Below are 26,262 nucleotides of genomic sequence, written 5' to 3' on the forward strand. Positions count from 1 at the left end.
TCTTCATTATATTTCAAATTTCTTTTTTCTTCAAAGCGGCTCCTTTTCCTGGGGAAAAAAACACCTAATCACTGGTGCAAACACTTATTATACCCATACATATATGTCACTAGAGGTTTGAGGCATCGAGGATGTTTATAAAAGGAACTGAAATTTATGAAATACTAAGGAATTATGTCCTCATCAATGTTTGAATTACATTTCCAGTTTTGAAACCTGAGAAATGGAGAAGAATTTAGAGTAGTGTCTCAAGTAGAATGAGATATAATTAGGGAATATACTGGAAAACAAGCTGGTGGGATTTAGAACACGTTCTGTACAATTTTAGTTTTTAAAATTGTGGTAAAATTGATATAGCAGAGTTAGAGTCCTTTTTTCCAAGAGTTTATAGGTTACATCAATTCCGTAGACAAGAGGTTAGGAGAAGGCCTTTGGGGAGAAACAGCATCGCGGAGGTATTTATTGAAAGTGGGAAATCTATGATGTGGTGATTCTGGTATCACAGAGTAAAGAGAGGTCTGCAACTACATCTGTTGTTGACCAGTATCGTATCGGTGATAAATGATTAAAACGATCGGGTAACTGATCGATCAGGATCTGAAGCATTACTAATCACTACTGACTTAGCGTTCTAAATTCCACAACAATTAACCAAGAATTATTGCTTTATATGGGAAAAGATGTTACGGATAAGATATTCCTTAACATTTCACACTACACAAATCTTTATCACAAGGTATAAGTGATAAAAGCAGATTGGCAAAAGCGAATTGTTGACAAAAAAGGAAATACCGACAGAAGTAATTTAACTACATCTTTTAATGTGAAGCATGCGTTTTCCCGGCACGAATTACTTTGTAGGCTACAAGCACATCACTTACAAATATCTTAAGCGAGAATGCTAGCTACTTCTCTTTCATTTCACAATAAGCTTTAGAAAAAGCAAAAACCTTGAAGGCACCTCACATACACATGCAAATCACCGGTGTTTTAGCGTGCGTTTGCTTTTCAAAGTGAACGGAAACGATCATCGTAAACGGACTATGCTTTGAGCGAAATCATTGACATCTTAGACTGATCGACTTCTTCGAATGGGTAGAAGGGATGACCGATTGCGCTGTAAACATATAACTTCACGTACAGTGACAATAACGTAGCAGTTATCAAAAAAGAGAGTAGTAAAGCCGCACTACTCACAAGTCGAAGAGAAAAAGTCTCATTCTTGTTTCGATTGAGTTAAGTTTAGTCATTTCGTCATCACTCAGGGAAAAGTCGAAAACATCGAAGTTTTCCTTGACGCTAAATAAACTTGGTTGAGCACATCTTGCCGAGTTTTGACTACAAATTATTCACTCGAACTTAAGCATGTACAAGCTCACCGCTCCGGTTTGACACTTTTGGGAATAACAGCCATTCCGCGTTGTATAAGGTGACGTAGTAAAATTTGCGCCGGTGTTTTGCCATGTTTCTGCGCAAGTTCTTTGACGATAATATCCGAAAGTGGATCGGCTTCCGGCCACTTCATGTTTGGATTGAACTCCTGGGACGAACAAACGTTCTTTAATTTCGATAATTTCAAATTCAGGCACGAAAAGACCTTTCTTCCTCGTGATCCTAGTGGACCATATGCTGTGAATGAGATGTTTAGCTTTTTGCAGAGTTCATATAGCTCCGTTTGTGGCCAATACAAATGACATTCAACCTAAAACTATATGAGGATAGACGTCTGCATGACGAAGTTACGTTTTTCCAAGATCTAGCCTTTAATTTGTAGGCAAATTCTCCAACGGCAGAAAAAAAGTGGAATGAACCTGCAAATTTGCGGGTTTTATACGTGCATGATCGTAAACATTTTTCACCTGCGTGGCGTTGAAGTTAGATAGACCAAGAGCCTAAATCCAAACACTTATGTTTAATCACACATAATTCACAACAACAAGTGTCGACAACCTTCAATTTTCCCGCGTCGTAGAGTTTCTCCAAAGCATGCCAAGTGTCCAAATGGTCGATCACAATCGGAACTTGCATGTCATTTACAAAAGCGGGTGCAAAACTGTCGTCTTCCTTCTGGTTGGTTTCAAAACGGTTAAATATTTCCACAGTTGCAGCAGTAACTTCCTACTTCTCAAATATACCAATTTGAACATCCGGCTAAAGCCGGACTTCAGGCTTTTTTTTGGTGTTCGCTTCGCTCGCCATCACCGATCAATGAGAAATAACAGCAGAAAATTTTGTTTTTGTAAAATTAAAGTTGTTTTTTTTTCTATCACCGCTTTCGACAATTTTTTACCCGAAAATTTGAGCATAAATGAAAGACTTTATGGTTTTTCCCTAAACGCGTCAGTTCTATATTTGGAGAACAACCAAACTTGATTTTACATCTATGTTTCTCTCAAACCTCCACAATTTGAAAACATTATTCGAAGTATGAGTTTCCTCCGTTCTCAACTATTAGCAAAGAATGATGTGCTAACATGAAATGACGTGATTAGCACTATCGTAGTGATAAAAATAAAGTTCGACGTGAGATCGCGAGAACTGTTGGCTATTTTGAACCAGTCTGATTGTCCGGCTAAAGCTGCACTTCAGACTTTCTGTGGCGCTCGCTTCGGGCGCGTTCACTGATCAATGAAAATTAATAGTAGAAGCTAGTGAAATTACACTGGTGCCTTTCTAACAATACTTTTCTTATTTTGTATAAAATTAGGGGAAGATTTCAAAGATTTCTTTCTAAATGTTCCACATTTCGAGATCATTCAAACGTCAGCTTTAAATACTCCTTCGATACCAACATAATTCACACACAATTTGAAAATATTACTCGAAGTATGGGTTTTCTTCGTATTTTCTCCAACAGTTATCACCACTGGACGCTTTGTTCTTCACCTTTATGACTCCTCCGTGTGCCTATTTCCTTCTTTGTTTGCCTCAAGTTTGTAGCATGCCGTTCTCAGAAAGTGGAAATACGCATGCAAACGGTTGCTTAAACAGTAGCAAGATGTTTATGCGATCCGACGTGGGACGTTATCATTATCAGTAGAATGATGTCTTTTACGTCATTTTATGTTAAAACATCATTCTGTGATAACTATTGGGGGAAATCAAGAGGAATACCCATACTTTGAGTAATGCTTTCAAATAGTATCTACATTAATCTCGCATCGAAGGAGTGTTTGCAGCTGATGGTCGAATATTCACCAAATGTAAAGTTGACGCGTCTAGAAGGAAAACTCCTTAATTTTCGTGACACACACATACCAAGTTGTTCCCCAGATCCTAACTCGATAGAGAAGTTGTGTTGCTTTATTATATATATATATATATATATATATATATATATATATATATACTTACATACACACAGACAGACTAAGTCCGTTATCATATAGCATGATCATGATTCTATTTGAGCATCCGTTCGCACATGTGTTTCCACCTTTTGAAGAAAGGATGTTAGCAGCATCAGGGAGACATGCTGGGAAATAGATATGCAAAGGAGCCATAGAAACCCACTCTACCGCGTTAGGCTCCCGCGCAGCAATCCGACGCAGTGGAACCCGTCTCTCCCACTCTATACCTTTCTGGCACCGGCGCATCATTCTGACCCCGTGGGACCCATCTCACCCCATTTTACAGCTATCTTGCTTCGGAGCACGAATTCGACGCCGTACGACCCGTCTCACCTAATTTTACCGCGTTTGGGCTCCAGCCCACCAAACCGACGCCATGGTATCCGTCTCCTTCTCTTTTCGGAATTTCTTGAGTGATACACACACATACACAGACGCAGACACGTGACAGAATAAGCCCGTCTTTATATAGCATGATAATTCGCAAATTTGGAAGTATACATTCGTACACAGAAATAAACTTGCCTTATCAAGGCCAATATACATGAATGTATAATTCTGGGCGGTCGTCCAGTGGTAGAGTGCTCGCCCATCAGTTGCATGGCTATGGTTTGGTACATCACCGGTGCGGAGTTTTGCATCATTATGGGGTATTTTCGTGACACACACATACCAAGTTGTTCCCCAGATCCTAACTCGATAGAGAAGTTGTGTTGCTTTATTATATATATATATATATATATATATATATATATATATATAATTTGTGTGTTAACAGAACCCCTTCCCCCTCGGTTTCTGAGCTGAAGGCCGCCATACTTGATGTATGGGCTAATGTAGAGCAAAGCTTTATTGATATCCTTAACAGTAGTATGCCGAATAGAATTTTTGATGTTGTTTACAACAAAGGCAATGTAGCAAAGTACTGAAGTTGTTTTCTGGATGTTATTTCTGCAGTAAATCAGAGTTTTTATGAAGTGTACCTATTATTTTGCACCGGCCTACTTCTCGATAAAAGTACGTGGCATCCTGGGCTGATCAGGTATGCTGCCAAGGGTATTTGGCCGGAGGTTTACGCAGGTGAGAAATACGGTGGTGGCTCAGTCCGAATTAAGTAAGCCGCTTCTAGGCTGCTATTAGAAAAGTTAGCGGTAGACCTAAGATTTTGCATATCGCTGTACATATGTGTATATATACGTCTGAACGCCCGGGTAAAACTGGACTTTAGACTTCTTGTGGTGCTCGCTTCGCTCGCTTTGAGCAAGTAATGAAAATTTAAAGTAGTGGCATCTTCTGTCAAACTAAGTTTGGATGCTTCCAACAGCGCTTCCTTTTTTTTTAGAAATTTAAACACAGATTCAAGATTTCACAGTGTTCTTTCTAATGCGTCACTTCTACATTTGAAGCATTAAAACTTTATTTTATACCCATATTCCTTCGATACCAACACAATTTAGAAAAATTATTCGTGTTATGAGTCTTCGCCTGTTTTTCCTAGATATTTAACGCAGAATAATATGCGGACATAAAACGACGTGAACACCATTAGTGCACTAATAACGATAATGTTCTATGTCAGATAAACTAAACTATTAGCTACTATTTAAGCAGATGTCTGGTCGTCTCGTCTGCGAACATGCAGGGAAATAGATACGCGGAGGAGTACATAGGGAGAAACAAAACACGTGCAGCTGTCACGGCTATGGAACTTTTTACAAGTTCTTAAATATCCATCTGGAGTTATTGCGAAGTACTGGTGCACATCAATTCCACGCCCTCTTCCACCCCACTTTATAGCGTTCTGGTGCCGACGCAACAGTTGGACACAGTGGGACCCGCCTCACCCTATTCCTGAATTTTGTTACCTACACAAACACACACATACACACGCATACACATACACATACATATACATACACATACACACATATACACATACACATATACACATACAGGTACTCACATACATAAACATACACATATACACACATATAAATATACATACATACACATACACACACGGGACAGAAACAGAATAAGCCCGTTACTACACACCATGATATTGCGTATTTGTTGACACTCTATTCTTGTATTCTCACCTTTCTATTGTACCGGTAACTGCAGGTGGTAACTCTAACGATGTGAAAAATGCAGCTAATTCATTTACTTGTAATGTTCATACCTGAAAAGGCAATGGACAGTGAACAAGGTAGAGATCGAGGTAATCGGTTTGAAGCGCCTCCAACTGCATTTTCACACATTTCTCCACATCTTCGGGAGAATGTGCTGTGAAGGGGAGCTGAATTTTTGATTTTTCAAAAAGAAGTCTGATGTAAGAAAAAAATTGTAAATTGGTATAAAAGCGAACAAAAATATTTGACATTTTAGGCGCACAATGCGCTTCTCTCAGCAGAAAACCTGTTAATCTACATACAATCATAAACTAATAACTTAAAAGTTGCAGTTTGTTTGGACAGTCACGAACATAAAATTTCGATTTGTTTACAAATAAACACAATTACGAGTAATCGGTTTGAAGTGGAAGGCAAAATATTTGATGCTACCCAGTATTTACTCGAATCTCACAATCTCTAACACATCTTCGACATTGGTTGCTGAAAACACTTGCATTGGGGTAGCTCCCGATAGATCAGGGACTGCCAACCTTTAGTAATAGGGCGCTAATTCATAGATCTGCTGTTTGCAAAACTGCGGTCTATGAATTAGTGCCGTATTACTAAAGGTTGACAGTAATCACATTTGATGTTGCAAGATATTTGTGCGAAACTCTCTCAAAGATTATTATCTGATCGACATCCGCTTTAACATTCGCTTTGTACTACAACTAGACTTTTCCAATTGTGCTGCACAGTCTCTTAAAACAATCGTGTTATTCGCTTATTTGAAGTTTTCTATACTCGTATCTAAACTTACACATGGCTGTGAGAGGCTTCCCCCTTTGGACCAATGCTTACGCGCAGCGAAATTCAAAATGGTACACCGAGTAACTACTACTACAGTACTAACTACACCGAGCAACTAACACCGAGTATGGTATACGAATTTCAAACTGAGTAAGGGATGAAATTGGAATTTGGGCTTTTCGGTCTATCTTGTAGCTGAGAAAGATTACCTCAAGAACTGCATAGTTAACGTCTTTTACTCTTACTTTGTTCAGTTTTCTTCTCGTTTTTTCATTTGCTCTTGCACTGCTTTTCTTATTCAATTTGTATTTTTATTTCCTTTCATCTTTTGGATCATCTCTGTCCTACTCGTCCTGTTTTTACTTTTACCGTTTCATTGTCTTATTGTTCTGTGATATTTCTTTGCCTTGCTTGGTATGATTATTTTGTCTTGTTTCTCTGTCACTTAAAGTTGTGTCTTTGTGTCTATTCTTGGTTTTATGTCTACCTTATTCTTTTTGTCTCCTCTAAAAGGCTTATGGCTCCAACTTCTTTCCTTTTATTCATACAGCATTTTTATATCACAAATTCACCTTGTATCCAAATGAAACAAACAAGAATGAGGTAGACGAATACCTTGTACCACTCGTTTACTTCATTCATGTTTGTTTCATTTTCGTGTGTTTCACTGTCCTTACATCCATTCCTGTTTCTGTTTCTTCACTCTTCTTGACGTTACTCTCCTTTTTTCATTCTGTCTTTACTCCCGAGCACGTAATTGCGCTGTTTACTTCGTTCCTACCTGGAAAATGCGTACTGCATGATAATCGGCACTTAAATCACGTTAATATATGAAAAGAACATCGAAGGTAAAGGAACACAATTCGCATAAAAAAAAGCGTTCTCAGACATCACTTGATGTCACAACTCGTAAATATTTCCAATCGACTTTGTTTTTACTGTTTTTGGACTCTCTCTCAAAGTTTTCCTTGGTAGAGCAGTTTTCTGCTACTATTCAACCGATTCTGGAGCAGAAATATCACTTTCCTCATATTCACAGTTAGACCTAGCGCTTTTTATAGGAAGAAGGAGATTTGCCGACAATGAATACTTCTGTTAACACTGAATCCTGAAGTTTGATTTAATTTCCTTTTTTCGTCTGTGCAAAAGTATGATTACTCATTTGTGCATCCCAATTTTACCACTTCCCAACTTCAAAGCTCTGCTAAGAAAAGATTAGAATCAAATCAAAGCTATTGAGACACTTCAGTTCTGCGATGCTATTACGTAATGGGAAAGAACTGACAGAAACGTGAAGAACGTCACGTCGTTTCTCCTGTTACTAAAGCTAAAACAGTAGCGAGCTTAAAGGAGGGTGTCCAGGTACTGTGTCAATACTTAATAGTGTGGGAATCAAATGAAAACGGCAGAGAACTTAAAAAGGATAAGGGATAAAGTTTCTGACGTTAATCAAACCGCTCCCAGACAAGTCTGGCACCAATTTTTCGACCCCGGAGGGATGAAAGGCTTGGTGAACACTAGGGGGAATTCGAACCTCCGATAGATCGTGCAGGAAGCGGAACCTCTAACCGCTACACTACACCCGTCCATGGCATAGGACCTATTTCGAAAGAAGTCCGCCTGTAGAAAAACAAATAGAATGGAAAGTAAACAAATCAATTAAAACAGGAATGTAATAGAAGAGAGAGAGAGAGAGAGAATGAAAGTTCGAATTAAACAAGTGATAATAATAAATAAGGAGATCATTGCAAGAACAAATGGAACAACGAGAAGAAAACTGGACAGAGGAAGAAGAAAAGATATAAGCTATGCAGTTACTTGAAGTGATGTTTCTTAGCTGCAAGATAAAGGCTGAGAAGCCTAAGTTCCGATTTCATCGCTTACTCGGTTTGAAATTCGGAGATCATACTTCCTTTCTTTCATGGATAAAGGTTTATTGTGATATTCCCCTCGTTGGTTTTGAGGTAAGATTACGTGGAAAAAATGGCACTCATTTTCTACCTTTCTCCGAGTTTATTCCTCTGAAGGAGCAGAGGATGTAGTTACTCGGTGTACCATTTTGAATTTCGAGGCGCGTAAGCATTGGTCCAAGGGGCAGAGCCGGTTGTAAGTTTAAGAAGGTTGGTTGTAGGTTGTAAGATACGAATATAGAAAACATCACATAAGCGAATAACATGACCAACTTTCATATTAATTGGACATCAACAACTCAGTAATGCTTGATCACATTACGGTGATCCATTACTACTAGTTGGTGAACTGTTATATTTGAGAACTGGGAGCACAGATATACTGTTATGTGTGGTAAGGTCACAACGACATGAAACACGGTCCAGCTGTGTAAGTGGCTTCGCTTGAAGCAGTGCGTCGAAGCATAGTGGCTAAAATCTACTGATTTGACACCACTGTGCTGACACCATTCCTCGCAAATCTCTGCTTCGATTTTAATCGCTGTCTCCACGACAATGCTTCGAGAGCAGCCGGTTATGCAACTGCATCGTCCTTCACGCCGTTTCAACCCTACTTTATGTTGTGTACGGTCTACGACTGTCTCCCCGAATGATAGCCGAATGCTCTGGCAACGAGTAAATTCTGGAATAAACTATGAGATAAAAACTAAAATGATTAAAAGTACCTTAGATGTGATGAAGATGTCTTCTCTTCTAAGCTTCCCGTCCTTGAAATAATCGTTCAGCGTTTTTCCGATAATAGATTCATTACCATATACGAACGCAGTATCTGTTTGAAAAAAAAGAAACAGAACTGGTAAATATTAGTTCAGAGGATGTCTCTCTTCTTGCGCGCAACGCAAGTTACACCATCATTAAAGGCATCACCCCCACGAATCTGAGGTGGTGCAGATTCCAGATGGATTATTCGTATACAGGATGGGAGACTACGGAGAGGGGGGTGATTCCGTCCATTTCTTCCTAATTGCCGTAAAAAACGGCACGGAAGATACGGCTTCATTCGTTTTGGCGCACCATTTTGTACAAGAGGTTCGATTGGAGCGCGCCAGTCTTGTGCGGTGCCGCATCTTCCGTGCCGTTTTTTACAGCAATTAGCAAGAAATGGCGGAATCACCCCTCTCTCCGTAGTCTCCCATCCCGTATACGAATATTCCACCTGAAATCTGCACCACCTCAGATTCGTGGGGTGATGCCTTTAATCCAATAAACGACTACATATATTCAGTCGCTGAGATAACTGAGATATTAGAACAAAGAAGGACACGATGTAACATGGGCGAACACATCACAATTTACTTTCATTCACAGTTTATTTTAAAGGCAACGTATCACGAAATCGATGTAGTAGGGAAACCCGTATGGCTTCGCTCAACTTGCCCTAATCGTCGTAAAAAACGGTATGGATGACGGCGTTTTTTTTTCCCACGAAATAAGTTAGAACGTACCACCCTTGTTAACGAGCGGTCGGAGATCATTAAGGTCTCTTCACCAACTTATGCAGGGGAAACCAACAAATATACTGCTGAGGGGACCGGAGCGTGGAAATCTGCTGCTAAGGGGATGTGTTCTGACGTGCCTACTAGGAAGAAAAACCGATCCCACGCCATTTCTTGCGACAAACAGGGGAGGGTGAGCGGAGCCGCGCTTGGTTCCGTAGTCTCCGCTCCGAACTCTGCGGGTTCCCTGGGATTTCCGTTACTACGTCAATTTCGTGATGCGCTGCCTTTAAACTCGATATCGCAAGTGCTGCAATGAAAAAAGTTGGTAATGGTGTGGAAATCTCAGACTTTTCCGGACCAAATCGAAATTTTATGATTTTTTTTAAATTCGTTGTGGGATGTATTACATATGCGGTATGTGCAGCAGTGCATTTGCTTTGTCAGAGGTGAACAATTTACACAATCCCTTTACTACAATTTACTAAAAGAAAACATCGTAGCAGATTCGATTATATGAGTGGTAGGCAGCGAATTAGATTTGTAAGATTAACTGGTGACAAATTTCAGAAGGTGCGCCGTCAACGAAAGCTGTAATGGTAACATAGTACTTTTCGAAGGCAAAAGTAAAAAGTGTCTTACCAATCAATCGGTAGCCACAATCTAGAGCTGTTTTCAAAGCACGAGTCAATTCGTTCTCGTCCTTGGACTGCAAGTCATTTGAATTACTAAGCAAAAAAGGAATGGATGAAAAAAAAAACTCCAAAACAAAACAAAGAACGCATAGAGTAAAGAAGAAAGAACAATTACACGAGAAAGGGGAAAGAAGCGATAACGAAACGATACCTGCCATGTTCCAAGTCCAAGCACAGGCATGCACCCGCCGGTCGAGAGTTTGATTGTTTCCATACCCATCTCAATGATGAAATAATTTTGAACTTGTGTCCATAGTCGCTGCCGAATTTTTTCAACCAGGTGGTAAGAGAGGGAAGCGCCGCGCACCCATTTGGTTGAACACATTCAGCAGCTGCGTATACGCCACGCAACTAACTAGCATCCGTAAATATAGCATTTCTAGGTAATTATTCTGGCTGGGGCGAGGTAGCGGGCGGCTTTAGTCCAGGTGTTGGCTAAAACTACTAATGTCTAGGATCTAAGCACAAGTATCAAGGGCCAAGACATCTGAGCAAGTAACTATTAGCTGGAACTAAAAGTTAGTAAGTCTTAGGACTCTCTTAGGACCTAAACCCTTCTAGCTAGTTAGTAAGAGACCTGAGCCTGTGCTGAGTCCTCGTATACTATCCCTCACTAACTAGAACTAGCACTTTTCTTTATCCTAATAACCTATAACTTCTTATGTACTGCTCTTGAGAGTGCATGTTTGTGTGTGGTGATAAATCCATGCTTTTGTGCTCGCATTCGTTGTGCACCCTAGCTGTAAAGCCCCTATACTCTGCCGCTGCTAGCGATAACGAAAATGATGGGACTAAATCGTCGATCGCATCATCTGTGGGCAAAGCTTCACTGCGACGGACTCAACACAATCAACAGCTGCAGTCCGATCAAAAGGATCTGAGACTCGGTGCAGTTACGTAAGCGGTAGCGTTAACTGAGAGCGATGCGATGGAGTGTAGGATCGAGGGGACCCCTGTTGGCACTTGGCACCACTCATCGCTGCAGTTCGCGATGGTCTCACCTCAATCCTAACTACTCCAGCATACCAATCCGGGTGCAGCAGCTTACCGAACTCAACCGTGACCAGATTGAACCATACTCGCGTACTTGTACTGTAAGCGTAGGCACAAAAACATCCATAGAACACAGGAACGGGGGTATTTGGAGGAGGGGTGAGCTACTCTGACGAGACAGGATCGAACAGTGGTACTACTGTAATGTGGCATGTAATGGCGAAGGTGCAAAAGCGCAGACACTTCCACAGAGCCTTCCACAAGGACAAAGAACGGCCTGAAGTGGCAAAATGGGTTTCGCTTTTGAGAAGGAATGGAAGAGACGATAATTAGATTAATTATCAATCGATAGGACATCACTGGAAGTGAATAGCTACCTGAGTCAGTCGGGCGCCTAAAACTCATGCAGTAGTCCTGGAAGATCCACGACATGTATGCTAAAACTACTAAGAAAAAAGACAGAGCTGGAACTACTACTGCTTTAAGGGCATCACCCCACGAATCTGAGGCGGTACGGATTTCAGGTGGAGTCTTCTTAAACGGGATAGTAGATTATGGAGAGGCGGGTGATTCCCTCCATTTCTTCCTAATTGTCGTAAAAACCGGTCCGGAAGATATGACGCGTGCACAACGCTGGCGCGCTCCAATCCAACTCGTTGTGGAAAATAGCGCGCCGGAACGCTCGAAGCCGTATTTTCCAGGCTGTTTTTTACGGCAATTAGGAAGAAATGGACGGAATCACCCCCCTCTCCGTAGTCTCCCATCCTGTATACGAATAATCCACCTGGAATCTGCACCACCTCAGATTCGTGGGGGTGATGCCTTTAAGTTTACGAAACCTTTCGAACAGCTTATCAGAAGTGAATAGCTAAGTTATATCATGTACTACTTCCCTAAAAAAAAGGACCGAAAATAGACTCCATAGCAATCCACGATCAACAACCATGCATGAAACAACATTCATTCACATATTTTCGATTTGTATTCGCAAGTTTGTGGCTAAGGAGGGCTGTATGGTTGCTCATTATGAAGGGAGTTCACTTTCGCCTGCAACGCGACTTTGACGGGACTTCCACAGTTGGGGCAAAGTCGCTCCTTCCAGAGCAATCCACGATCAACGACCCATTCGCCGAACTTCTCTTTCAACTTCGATGCAAGCTCCGGTCAAGTGGTAATGCAGTGGCAATGATCTTTGTGAAGCCACGAAGAGTCAGAAAGATAGAGGCAACCATTATGCAAATAAAACAGTTTAACGATAAGGACGGTTTCTGTGTTCTACGGACGTTCATGCGCTCTAAGCCCAGGTCTAGTACGCTCCGACTACAGTACGAGGGAAAATGTAGTTGGGAGAGAAGGGGAGGACTCGACGCCCTTATTTCTGAAGTAGATAACTAAATCAATCGAATCCCTAAGACCTAAATATTAGTCTTAGAGGATCTATGACACGTAAGCTAAACTTACTAAGAGAAAAAGTAAGGTAGAGCATCCAGAAATAAGAGCGCCACCTTCTTCCCCCCCCCCAACTACGTGTTCCCCCAGTACGAATGAAGTTCAGTCCGGCCACTGATGAGTGCCAACTGCATTTTAGAGTAGTTGGATAGGGCCACTCTTTCGCGCTAGTATGGACCTGTGCTCGCGTAGACGCGCTGTAATTCTGCGGCCATATGGCAGAGACCCTGTTCTCGTTGGTAAACCGCTTCATTCGCATGATGACTTTTGATGGCTGATTTGTTGACTCTTCGCAACTTTACTCTAGTTACTGCTTTGCCGAGGTTCCTTGCATGAAGTACAAGGAGAAATTTGACGGTTCGCCGATTGTGTATAGCGGTGGAAGTAGAGACCTTGCCCCGATTGGAAATCCTCGTAAAGTCATGAATCAGACGAATGTGAACAACCGTCATGAAGGTTAACCCAATGGACCCCTTTAGGGCCACCAGCTTGCGAATACAAATTAAAAATATGTGGATAAAAGTTGTTCCATGCATGCTGGGTGATCGTGGGTTACTATGGAATCGTTTCATGAATCTTTTTTTTTTCTTTGCGAGTAATACATGATGCATCTTAGCTATTCACGTCTGATGAGCTTGGTTCGAAGGTTTGGTAAAGTTAGAACAATAGTAGTTCCAGCTCTGTCTTCTTTATTAATACCTTAAGCCTTAGCCTGCATGTCGTGGATCTTCTAAAACTACTCCTTAGGTTTCAGGCCCCGGACTGACTCAGCTGCATTCATTTCCAGTGATGTCCTGCCGATTGATAAATCTCTCCTCCTCGAATGCTTTTCAAACGGGGCAGCTGTTTGTCACTTAAAAACGATTTTCTGCTGTAAGGTCATTCTCCGCGCCGTAGAAGCACAGCGCGTCTACGCGAGCACAGGGCGATGCTAGAGCAGCAGAGTGGCCCCACTCAAATCACATTGGCACCCATTTAACCCGCGACTTCAGCAATAATGTTAAAAAAAAAGCCAGATAGTTCTCTTAAACAGCGTAGATCAAGTTACCTGAACGTACACGTACAACGACCACGCAGATACGACCATATACTCATGCACATTAGTTAGGGAAAAGGATGGAGCAGATGACAAATAATGTACAGAACAAAGCTCAACAAGGAGCTGTGATGGAAAACTAAATACAGTAAGGCTAAAATGACATGAAGCACGGTGCAGTTGCATAAGCGGCCGCGCTCGAAGCGGAGCGGTGGAGCGTAGCGGTTAGGATAAAGGTGGAACCCTTACCAGCAGCACCCTTCGCTCACCTCAACTACACCGCCGCGCTTCGAGTGCAGTTGCTTACGTAACTGCACCGTCCTTTATTTCGTTTTGATCCGACTACTAAAGGCAGTACACCATGAATCCGATGTGTTGTGGATTTCTCATAGAAAGGTTCCATACGGGGTCGTAGATTGTGGAAAACCACGTGGCTCCGCTCTTCTTTTAATGATTGTCGTAAGAAACGACATGGGGATTGCTTCAGTTGCTACGAGGTGCGCTAGAACGCGCCTCTATGCACACATTCCTTCCTCGGTGCGTGGGCAAAGGTGGCGCGTTGCAATGCAAGCCGTCTTGAGAAAACGGCGGCTTCCGGGCCTTTTCTTACAGCGACTACGGAGAGATGAGCGGAACCGCTTGGTTTTCCACAATCTACGACCCTATATAGAAGCTTTCCGTGGGAAATCCATACAACGTCAGATTCGTGGTATTCTGCCTTTAAGGGAAAATCAGAAGAATGTGTTCGAAAATCTTTCATTCTTTTTATTAGAAGCACTCATTGAGTGACTGTTAACATGCGTCACTGTGTACCATTTCGACTAAATATGAAGACTGGTGACGAAACGAAAGTACTAGTTAGGCACACCTGGACGATCGTTTGATCTCACAAGACAACAGGTCACTTTTGCCTCTTCAAATCTCTCCAAATCGAAAATATCATTGATGAGCTTGTTCAACTAACAATCCTGATTCCGTTGACATAAAGGAGGCTGTCAGCGAGATGCTTGAGGTATACACCAGGCTAATGGATCTCGCCTTATACGGATCCTATCAGAAACGGTTTAGGTTTATTTTAGAGAGACAGCTTGATATCTAAAGAGAGAAGAAATAAAAGTCTGGAAAATAGAACCATTTGATCGATCAGATTGATTCATTCGATGGGCGTTGCTGGCTATGAGAATGCAACCTAACTAGCATTTTTTGAACACCAGTAAAAACCAGACGACTAGAATTTTATTGATTCTTTAACTAAGTAGATGTTATTGGCATCGTTCATCTGCGAAAGAGCAAAGGTGGGTAATAAGCAGCAACAGGCAGCAGCAGCATCACAGCTTGAGGCTGCCATCAATCAAGTGCTTTTTAATGCCTTCCAACCTTTCAAAAATAAAGGAAAAAGAGAAAGGCGAAAAAAGGCAGATGTCGGTAAATAAAATATTTGGCTACCAATCACTACACCAGTATATTTGTCCTTGGGATGATAAATACGATGGAAATGAAACTGTCGGCGACTATTTTTTTCCAAGCTGGTTACCAAATATCATTTAGTTGATTTGCTGTCGTAACGGCACTCAGCCGTTTGTTGGACAAACATTTCCAGTGTCAGAACGGATGCATATATTTTTCCACTGCATGATGTATTCATCCGCGGACGAATGTTTATTAGCAATCTATCCAACCCAGTTCCATGCATTGCAAGTGATGGGCTTTGCACGCCGACCGAACAGTAGCAGTTACTTTCAGGCCTGAGCTTCTTGATAGTGGAGGTGGAGCGACCTCGTGGCTGGGCTCATAAGAGTCCGCGCATAGAGCACTCAGAGAGGACCCTAGCCACCGGACATCGCCAGAGGTGGGACACGGGGAACGACGACGTCAAGGACAGCGACGTCAACCCGAGCCTCTCTAAGATACTCTCGATAGGAGCGACACCCAGATTATAGACCAGAGGTACAGTCGGGTCAAAACGACATGAATCACGAGCGTAGTTGCGGTGCATTTGCGAGGGCGCTGGAAGCGGCGCAGCAAAGGCAGCAGTTGGGACCGTCGCAAACTGCAGCGATAGGTGCCAGCAATGGTATCACCACGCTCCTAGCCGCTACGCTCCACTGAAGCGCCTCGAGAGAAGCCCCGTACGCAATTGTGTACGTGCTTCTTGTTGTTTTGACCCTACTATGTGGCTCTTTGCGAAGGCCGAGAGCTGCTTTCATTGCCCAACGTTCACTGCATCTACCAAGACGCATTTAACTTGCTATGTTAAAGGCATCACCCGCGAATCTGGGGTGGCGCGGGTTTCAGGTGGGTTATGCCTATACGCCCACTAACAAAATATGGTTAACACGATAAACAACGTTTTTTGAGTCGATATTAAGGAATCCTTCAAATTTCCCGTAAATTGTGGAGAAGGATGATCCCGTCTATTTCTTCTTAACTGCCGTAAAAAAGGCCCGGAAGGTACGACTTCGAGCGTTCCGGCGCGCTATTTTCTACGAGTTCGAATGGAGTGCGCCAGCGTGCCTTGTGCGTGTGCCGCATCTTCCGTTTTTTACGGCAATTAGAAAGGAATGGACGGAATCACCCTCTTCTCCATAATCTACGACCCCGTATAGGAGCTCTCCATCTGAAATCCGCACCAGCCCAGACCCGTGATGCCTTTAATAGTACAAGGATAATAGGGGCCCAAATGTACAGTCCTTTCAAAACGTCTAGATTTACTTTAAAACGCGCAGGCCGTTATGCGCAAAGCTGCGCAGTTTTTGACAGTTTGAAGGGAAGAAGCGACTACGAGCGTATCCTAAGATGATGCAACTGGTTGAGTGGCGTCTAGCAGGAGTTCTATGAAATAAACTAATTTTGTCTTCGTAATAAATAGCAGGACCAGCTAGAGCCAATATCTGAAAACGACAACATGTAACTAACACTTCCTGCGCCAATTTCATTGGATCTTTCCAAATTGCTGAATGATTGGAAATGCGACTTCACGTGCGAGGGGATAATCGAGCGGTACAGGTGGTGCCCATTACAGTTTACAAAACAGGCATAGTAGGTTCGAAGCGACATGAAACATGGTGCAGTTAAGCGACTGCGTTTGAAGCGGCGCAGTGGAGCCAGTTGTTACGATCAAGGAGCATTCGAGTGAGGGTGGCGAAGGCTTCAGTTAGACAGAAACCGCTGGCCCACTGCGCCGCTTCGAACACAACCGCTCAAGCATCACAGTTCGGGTTGTTTTAACCAGGTCATATGTGCACTTTTCATGGGTCAGTTAGTTACAACTGTAGTGTACTGAGGATGCTGCGATCTTAACTGTTCTCCTCCTACCTTTTGTTGACAAAACCTTTGAGGTATCTTCTTTGAAGGAACATACAATCCAACAAAAACAGAACGCAGGATTCTAGCAGTAACACGGGGAGTAAACATCGAAAAAAAAGACAACAGCCTAGAATTTTGAGATCGGGAATAGGACGCCTGAAAATCGATCCAGTTCTTTTATGATGCTTAATGGCATTCATTTCATTTACTTCCGTATGATATAGGAAAAGGAAGAAACGAAACATTAGCATAAATAATCAGATCCAATGACTCAGATAAGGCATAGGGCGACTGAATGAACGCTATGAGGAAAAATGCAGTTACCACTACGCCATTCTATCGTTGTTACTACAAGGTCTAGTCCTAAGGGACACATTTTGTAAGCCATAGTGTGGTTCTGACAAAACGAATACGTTTCGAGCAGAGTGGAGGGCAATGCAACCGCACGTTGCAGAAGTATCCGAAAAACTGACTGCAGACATCGATTGGCGGCCACGTCAGAGTGCATTCGCTACTGTTTCCTCGTCGAACACTCGTTGTACATCAATCTGACGTGGTGTAGATTTTTTTCCTTTCCAGACGTCTAGATTATTTCTGAACCTTGGAACAGCATCTAGCAGAGACCATCTGCTCGAATTTCTTAGCATACCTTTCCGGCATATATGCTAACAAATGTACTGTCGATGTCGAATGTGTTCGTTCGATTGGGACCAGCCAGATAGAAAACGGGGTGCGTAGCACAAAAGACGCCGCGTGTCAACGTGACTGGACGTGTACGGCGCAGAATGGACACGCGAACTTCGTGAAAAGGCCCTCTATCATCACAAACGTCTCCCCCTGTATGCTTTCCTATTCGCTGCTTTGAGAACTGGTACATTCTGAGACGGCGGAAGGAAGCGAAGACAATTTTCACTCTACTGCGAATGTTATTTACCTCTCAGTGACTATATGTTCTGAAGCTGGTATTATGAAGGTAACTTTCTTTGTATTGACTCGTAAAACACAAGAAAGTGAGCTAAAGCAACGCAAAGCCTCTAACTAGTTTTCAAAACTCAAGTTTCCGTCAGTTTTCATCTTGTTGTGGATTTCGTTAGGGTTAGATCCTCTCTAAATTTCCCGCACGCCAGGCATAGTCAGGTCAAAACGACATGAAGCGCGGCACACTTGCGCAAACGATTACACTCGAAGCCGCGCGATGGAGACAGCGGCCGTTGGGACCTGAACGAACTGCAGCAATGAACGGTGACACCAGACTCCTCACCCGAACCTAACCGCTATGCCCCACCGCACCGCTTATGCAACTGCACTACTTCATGTCGTTTTGACTTTACTATACAGTCACGTCAAAGCAGCCTGAAGCTTGGCGCAATTGCGTAAGCAGCTGCGGTCGAAGGTCCTACCTCGAGTGATTGAAGGACTTTTGTTAGCTCCAATCATACTAATCATTACTGCAGTCCGAGTCGCTCGCTACCACCAGCTTAATCCTGCCGCTTCGAATTGCACAAGGCTTTAAAGACAGCACACAACGAATATACCGTGGCGGGGAATCCGCGAGAAAAGTCAGAGATGAGACACGGGACCAGAGGTAGTTGCGCTCATCTCTTCTAGATCGTCGTAGGAAACGGCGTGGGAACCACTTCTACGCGATAGGTTAGAACACTCCTCTATGCACACGTTCCGGACCTCTTAGCAGCCTATTCGTTGGTTTTACTTGAATAAGCTGGTGAGAAGACATAAGTGATCTTCGATCGCTACGCAGCTGTATGCGACGAGTGCGCAAGGGCGGAGCGTTGCAACTGAAATCGCCTTGAAAAACGCCGTCATCCACGCTGTTTCAGACGATGATCAAGGAAAGATGAGCGGAACCACCCCTGACTAGGTCTCACTGACCCAATTGTACTTGCATAATTACCAGTTGGAGAGCAGTTAGAGGACTCCATTTTACATCCGCTGCGGTGATTCTGAATTGATACCAAGGCATTCCAGTACTTGCAATAAGACGCTTCATGGTCTTGCACAAATCCATCACGGGCTTCATGTTTTCGACTCGACCGCGCCATCTAATACCGTTCGGTTTTAGTAAAATTTAGTCGAACCCTCACGATATGATGTACACTATATATTTCTCTTTTTCCTAATTCTTTACAGTTGAGATCTGGGGAGAACAAACATTATCATTTCAAATATTATTGAACTGACGTTGGGGGCGTCCCGTTGCTGATGGATGGGGCCACAAAGGAATAATAGGCACAGTCCCAAAAACTAACATCTCGTAACACATTATAAGACGACACGGCTTGCGGTGGAACTGCGTAAGCCGCTGCGGACGAGGTGACAATATTGCTGAATTCAACAGCCTGATTAGGGCTAGTGAGGGTCCCACAGCGTGACCGATCGCTTGACGGGTACGTACTACGAAATTGGCTCTCTCCACGAAAAGGTATGGTTAGGGATGTAGGTCACGATCATTTCGTATGAGCGCCGTCGTGCTTAATTCTCAGTAATTGTGCTGAAAAACGGTGTAGGCATCGGCCCTGTCGATCGGATTTTCCTACGAAGCACCTTACAACGCAACAGCATCACAAACTTCTGGTAGCAAGCGAACCGAAAGCAATGAGCTCCTCTTAGCAGACCATTCAAGTGAAAACTATGAATAAGCTGAACAATGAACAATGTTGAGGAACTGACGTGTATTCGAAGATTGTGCGTTAGGAGTCTCGCAGGAAGATTCGATTGACAAGACCGTTTTCCACGCAGGGAGGATTTGAGCGTGATCGCGTACGACTGGTCTACAGTAACCTCACCTTGTGGAGAGAATTTCGTGGTATGCTGCCTCTAATCCCACCCTAAGCCAAGTAGCTTCGACCCTGCTGTATGGTTTTAGTGCTACATTGAGACCACGCCACTTCTATTCCTAACATTTGTTCTCGATGATATCCAGGAACAAATGTTACAATTACGCTTCACTACATACTCATCCAGCTGCTAATATGGCAATGCGAATTCCAAAAAAAAAGGATTTGTTCTCGACTACATGCAGTTCTGTGGGGAAAAATTAAACACGCGGGTATCAAATGGTACTGAGATTTATTATTTTCACTACAGAAAAGTCTTTTCTGAAACTAGACACATATACTTCCACGGAGTTGGTCTTACAAATTTCTGGTCATTGTAAAAAGTTGCAAGTTGCAAGCAATCAGAAAGACGAAGCACAACTGCAATGGAAACCAGTCAAAACCAAGTATTTTTCTCAAAATCCCAGTCTGCTGCTATAGAATTTGATCCTATGGTAATTATTGTTCTGGAAACCTTCTCCAGAGAATATATGACGTAATAGACAGAATAAAGGCAATCCTGCCAAATTCCAAGCCCAAACACAGGCATGCGTCCGCCGGTTGAAAGTTTGATTCTTTGAACGCCCATCTGAAGTAGTCTATGTTATGTTCATGTATGCTTTCATGGTCGTGTCAAAATCTGAAATCTGGTGCAGCCGCGTAAGCGGCTGCGCTAGTAGCGGCGCAGTGTAGAGGGTGGTTGAGTTCGAGATAAGGCGCTCGCACTCAATCCTGCAGATCACGTGAAGCTAGCGATGGCTGCTGCACCGACTTTGATGTCGTTCTGATCCGAATATACATTTAACAGCAAAGCAAAAAAAGGTGCTTTCTAGAAGCAATCGCGAGAAAACAAAAGTATCTTAAACAACGGACTTCTATTTTGCTATGGTGCTCGTATATTCGCTGTAGGTGTACTGAAATAAAGAATGTGGGAATAAAAGTGACAGGACAAATCTATTCAATGCTCCAAATAAAGGCCGATTGTGCTCTGCAGACAGTTGTGTGAAAGCGGTAACGGGAACTTCCATTTCCTCATTATTTGTATCCTAGTTTTGTAATCCACGAGATCTAGATGCAAAAGAGAAATTCCTGAAAAGATGTCTGGCCATTGCTAATATTTAGTTCTTTTCATCATCGATCAAGAATCGGTTAACAAGATTTTGTGTAAGTTATCCATTCAGCTGGCTTTGAAGCTGGACAGTTTCTGCTTGCAGAGAAAACGAGCAACACTGGAGATTCTAGCGCTGAGATTTCAAAGGAAGAAATTTTTCCGCTTTGCAAAATGGCAGGAAACAAGTGCAAATTCAAAGGAAATAAGTAAATATTACTGCAAACCGGTCAATCGTTGTAACCTCCAAAAAAAACTTGCACCTGCCCCAAAATGATGACAATTTGATGGCAGCGACTGGACTTTGCATTCGACCAGTGTTCATTCGCCCAAAAGGACCATCATGGAAAAGTAATGTCTCGAGCCCCCAATTCGTACTTCGAACTCTAGAACTAGAGATGAAGGTAGGATCAAATTCTATAGCAGCAGACTGGGATTTTGAGAAAAATACTTGGTTTTGACTGGTTTCCATTGCAGTTGTGCTTCGTCTTTCTGATTGCTTGCAACTTGCAACTTTTTACAATGACCAGAAATTTGTAAGACCAACTCCGTGGAAGTATATGTGTCTAGTTTCAGAAAAGACTTTTCTGTAGTGAAAATAATAAATCTCAGTACCATTTGATACCCGCGTGTTTAATTTTTCCCCACAGAACTGCATGTAGTCGAGAACAAATCCTTTTTTTTTTTGGAATTCGCATTGCACCATATCAGCAGTTAGATGAGTATGTAGTGAAGCGTAATTGTAACATTTGTTCCTGGATATCATCGAGAACAAATGTTAGGAATAGAAGTGGCGTGGTCTCAATGTAGCACTAAAACCATACAGCAGGGTCGAAGCTACTTGGCTTAGGGTGGGATTAGAGGCAGCATACCACGAAATTCTCTCCACAAGGTGAGGTTACTGTAGACCAGTCGTACGCGATCACGCTCAAATCCTCCCTGCGTGGAAAACGGTCTTGTCAATCGAATCTTCCTGCGAGACTCCTAACGCACAATCTTCGAATACACGTCAGTTCCTCAACATTGTTCATTGTTCAGCTTATTCATAGTTTTCACTTGAATGGTCTGCTAAGAGGAGCTCATTGCTTTCGGTTCGCTTGCTACCAGAAGTTTGTGATGCTGTTGCGTTGTAAGGTGCTTCGTAGGAAAATCCGATCGACAGGGCCGATGCCTACACCGTTTTTCAGCACAATTACTGAGAATTAAGCACGACGGCGCTCATACGAAATGATCGTGACCTACATCCCTAACCATACCTTTTCGTGGAGAGAGCCAATTTCGTAGTACGTACCCGTCAAGCGATCGGTCACGCTGTGGGACCCTCACTAGCCCTAATCAGGCTGTTGAATTCAGCAATATTGTCACCTCGTCCGCAGCGGCTTACGCAGTTCCACCGCAAGCCGTGTCGTCTTATAATGTGTTACGAGATGTTAGTTTTTGGGACTGTGCCTATTATTCCTTTGTGGCCCCATCCATCAGCAACGGGACGCCCCCAACGTCAGTTCAATAATATTTGAAATGATAATGTTTGTTCTCCCCAGATCTCAACTGTAAAGAATTAGGAAGGCCGTTTCCTACGACGATCTAGAAGAGATGAGCGCAACTACCTCTGGTCCCGTGTCTCATCTCTGACTTTTCTCGCGGATTCCCTCGCCACGGTGTATTCGTTGTGTGCTGTCTTTAAAGCCTTGTGCAATTCGAAGCGGCAGGATTGAGCTGGTGGTAGCGAGCGACTCGGACTGCAGTAATGATTAGTATGATTGGAGCCAACAAAAGTCCTTCGATCACTCGAGGTGGGACCTTCGACCGCAGCTGCTTACGCAATTGCGCCAAGCTTCAGGCCGCTTTGACGTGACTTTACCTGACAAAATTAAAATTAAGTCAGACCTATTTTGTGTTCCTAAATCAATCAAACATTTATTTAAACAGCAAAACCAAATCTATGGAAATATAGAATGCCGACGTCAAAGCAGACATTTAAGGCAGTAGTTAGAGTGGTTGAATGTGATGACGTCATCTCCAAAAGTAAATATTTACATAGCTGGCCTAAGCTAGATTAATGACAATAATTAATTGCTCGTAAATCAACACAGAACATAGACTAGATAATCTTCCCTAATTAAAGGCGAGACAGTTTTTATGTTGCTGACGAAGAGGGGAAGAGAAAGAATCAAATCAATTAACTATGCTTTAGTTGACACTTAGCAGAACTGCCCTGCTTCTCGGGCTTGTACGAGATTAATCGATATATTGCGGGAAAAAAACGGATTCAGGAAAGCTTCGGGTGTTCTTCGTAGCAAACGCGGTTTACTGATTGTATAGACTTCGGCTGAAAGTTACGTAGTCAAAGGAGCCATGCGGCGCCTGAGGATCATTCGATAGAGCCATTCGTTGCATGCAGTATGCAGCCTGATCCGCTGGCAGTTCCCGACGTAACTCGTCCGCTGTGATGAATGGCTGTAACATTCAATTTAGGTGTAGGATCCAAAAATACGAAGGAACTTTGTGTTCGAAGAGCAAAGTGAGCTAAAAGTGGCATCATTTATTACTGAAGTCGCGCAACAAATCCATGAGAGTGGCGGAGAACGACTATGACACAGAACGACCTTCTCATCACCTTAATTCTGGAGCATAAGGAGAAAAGAACCAAGAGCCTATAGCAAAACACTGCAAAAGCCCAGACTGGAATGAATTTTGAAGTGGTGGAGCGATCAGATCTGCCTATGTTGTTTGAATGAAATAAAACTCTGAGTTGTTATTTACAGAAGCACTTCTTTCAAAGAGTTTACCTTTCCAGCCGCGAGAATACGGAATGAATCTATCATTTGTTCAACAGTATCCGTATCAGCAGCTTCGGCGGTCATGAAATCGAGGAAGGCATCGAATGGAACACGACCCATTCGGTTCGGATCAACATGCGATAGGATGCGATGGAGATCTGCATCACCCTGAAAATATCACGTCTTCGAAGGAGGTTAATACCTCAATCTGTGGGATATTTCTATAATTCTTCTGTATCCAAAAAGTCACTTCCATTCCAAAAAATTGTAGTATTGATGTTTAACACCGCATAATCACTTAAAATTCTTAATTCTTTTCGCATGCTGGCACAATTTTAGGTAACATTCGCTGTGAAAAGAGTACAGGATGGACATTCACCTTAAAGGATAAAATTTCGAATTCTGGTTCTCTACTTTTAGACGAAAACGAATGAAAAGAGAAGGAAGTAGTACGGCTCTGATGCCAAAGACTAGAGGAAATTTTGTTTTGAAAAACGACAAACAGAAATTTTTAAAAAGTGAATATATCTTGACTACGCATGAATGTATAGTCGCCAAAAACTGTGCTCAACCGAGACATTGTGATTAGAGCATGGTAAGAAAAAGCGAACACTGAGGAGAGGACCCATCGCTCACTTCCACTTTCACTTCGTTTGGCCACATTTTGCGCCGATTATATAGTATTTTGGGTGCAGTGAGGTTCCGCTTCCTACACGATCGATCGGAGTTTCGAATCCGCCCTAGTGCTCACCAAGCCTTTCAGCCCTCCGGGGTCGATACATTGGTACCAGACTTGTCTGGGAGGATAAAAACACTGACTTGGCACATCGGCTAACCTCCGCAAGTCATCGTAAAGGTCAGTTACATGTTCGTAAAACTCAAACTATTCTGAATTGAAGTGAACGTGGGGGAGGGGAGGAGGGGTATCCCACGCGGATTGATTAACGCCAGAAACTTTATCCTTTATTTCCGTAAAGGAAACGTGGGCCAATCACTTGGAAAGTAACATAAAGTTTACGGTGACAATGCTCTACAGGAACGTCAGTGCCAACAATGTTTCGAAAAATTCCGTTCTAGTGATTTTGATTTGAACACGCTCCTCAGGAAGACTAGCCGATGGTTGATTGGTTGATGAGGAGGAAAAATGGCATTGATAGCGAAAAATACACGATAATTAGCAACTTTAACCATTCCATAAAACACCAATGGTAGTGAGAAGGATAACCAAATTTCAGTTCTGATTTATACCGAACCTCTCGTCCTGGCCGAATGTTGTAGCCGACAGAGATGAGGCAGGAACGCATCTGTTCAGGGTCGAGACCTTGCCTGTCCTTGTCGAAGTGGTTGAACGAAGCACGGTACTCGTTAATTTGTTCTTCGGATATTCCCTTACTATCACGCATGAGGATCTAAAAAATAGTTCTCACTATTAAATAGGCAATGTTGTACTATACACAGAAGCGGTACCTGATTTTCAAGTTCGTTAATGGTCCTATTTATGCTAGTAATTAAACTCTCCCAACCAACGCGAAGTGATTCCATCGAATACCTTCAAAATAAAAGCAGTGAAGATAGAAAATATCGACCAGATCCGCTGTCAGAAACGCGGAGAATCTTACCGGCTCTTCCTGTTCTCAAACACAAAGTTCTCTTGCATTTCTTGATGGATCCTCTCCAGCTCATCCAAATTTGGCTTGTAATGGAGGGCGTCCTGGTGGATTCCGCGCAGCTGATACACAGCATCTTCAAGACGTCCGCGTCCTCCGAGCCCGATAGCCAGAACCTCAAGAAGAAGTTAATTGAATGCTGAAACATGGTTCAGAAATGGTACTCCAGTATTTTCTAGTTTCCCTTTCTGTCAAATATTAGTCAATGACGAGTGGAACCAGTCCAAGATCCAAACTTAGGGAATCGAATTGAGTAAAACTACGGTGGTACGGCACTTTTAAAAGAATGAAAGAAACATCGGCGCAACAATTTCGGCCAAACTTACGTGGTGCATCATTGACTTCATAGATCTAAATGAGTAGAATATCTCTGAAATATGATCCAAGAGTAACAACCCAATGGAACGAGGCGATAATGGTGAGAGGACAGTGCGGTCAATGGTGCGAAACTCCCCTAGGCCAATAATTCATTCATCCGGAATAGTTAAGTTGATACCAGGCCTGTTTGAAAGGACAAAAACTCTGCATTGTTTCAGAGACTGGTCTCCGCAATTCACAGCATAGGCTGCATCCACGTTCTTAAACTTCTGGCGATTCTGAATTTAACTCAAGCGCGTTGGCGCACCGCAAACAGCTGATTGACCCCAGCACTTTATCCCAATGTTCTTGAAAGAAGAACGTGCTTAGCATGACCAGTACGAAATAGCTTCTCCA

The 26,262-nt window shown here is 42.7% G+C and overlaps 2 protein-coding genes across 5 annotated transcripts in view; both read right to left on the reverse strand.

Annotated features, from left to right (window-relative positions):
- Positions 1-1,041: 1,041 nt before the first annotated feature.
- On the reverse strand, positions 1,042-17,267 carry RB195_026411 (uncharacterized protein; the record flags this gene model as incomplete). The annotated part of the gene is made up of 11 exons (XM_064214953.1): positions 1,042-1,117; positions 1,198-1,299; positions 1,380-1,540; positions 1,598-1,702; positions 1,812-1,892; positions 1,951-2,067; positions 5,533-5,649; positions 8,910-9,013; positions 10,323-10,389; positions 10,527-10,595; positions 17,169-17,267. 11 exons carry the CDS (start codon positions 17,265-17,267, stop codon positions 1,042-1,044), a joined length of 1,098 nt encoding a protein of 365 aa, XP_064070834.1.
- Positions 17,268-23,408: 6,141 nt separating this feature from the next.
- RB195_026412 (uncharacterized protein) overlaps positions 23,409-26,262 on the reverse strand; it is a gene marked incomplete at both ends in the record, with an annotated part of 30,106 nt that continues 27,252 nt past the window's right edge. For all 4 annotated transcript variants that reach the window (XM_064214957.1, XM_064214956.1, XM_064214958.1 and 1 more), the window contains 5 exons: positions 23,409-23,558; positions 23,891-24,049; positions 25,135-25,290; positions 25,349-25,430; positions 25,501-25,664. In XM_064214957.1, coding sequence (XP_064070835.1) covers positions 23,409-23,558; positions 23,891-24,049; positions 25,135-25,290; positions 25,349-25,430; positions 25,501-25,664 — 711 coding nt within the window. The remainder of the gene's footprint in view (positions 23,559-23,890; positions 24,050-25,134; positions 25,291-25,348; positions 25,431-25,500; positions 25,665-26,262) is intronic.

The sequence above is a fragment of the Necator americanus genome, chromosome X, assembly GCF_031761385.1.
Source record: "Necator americanus strain Aroian chromosome X, whole genome shotgun sequence".
Classification (NCBI taxonomy): domain Eukaryota; kingdom Metazoa; phylum Nematoda; class Chromadorea; order Rhabditida; family Ancylostomatidae; genus Necator; species Necator americanus.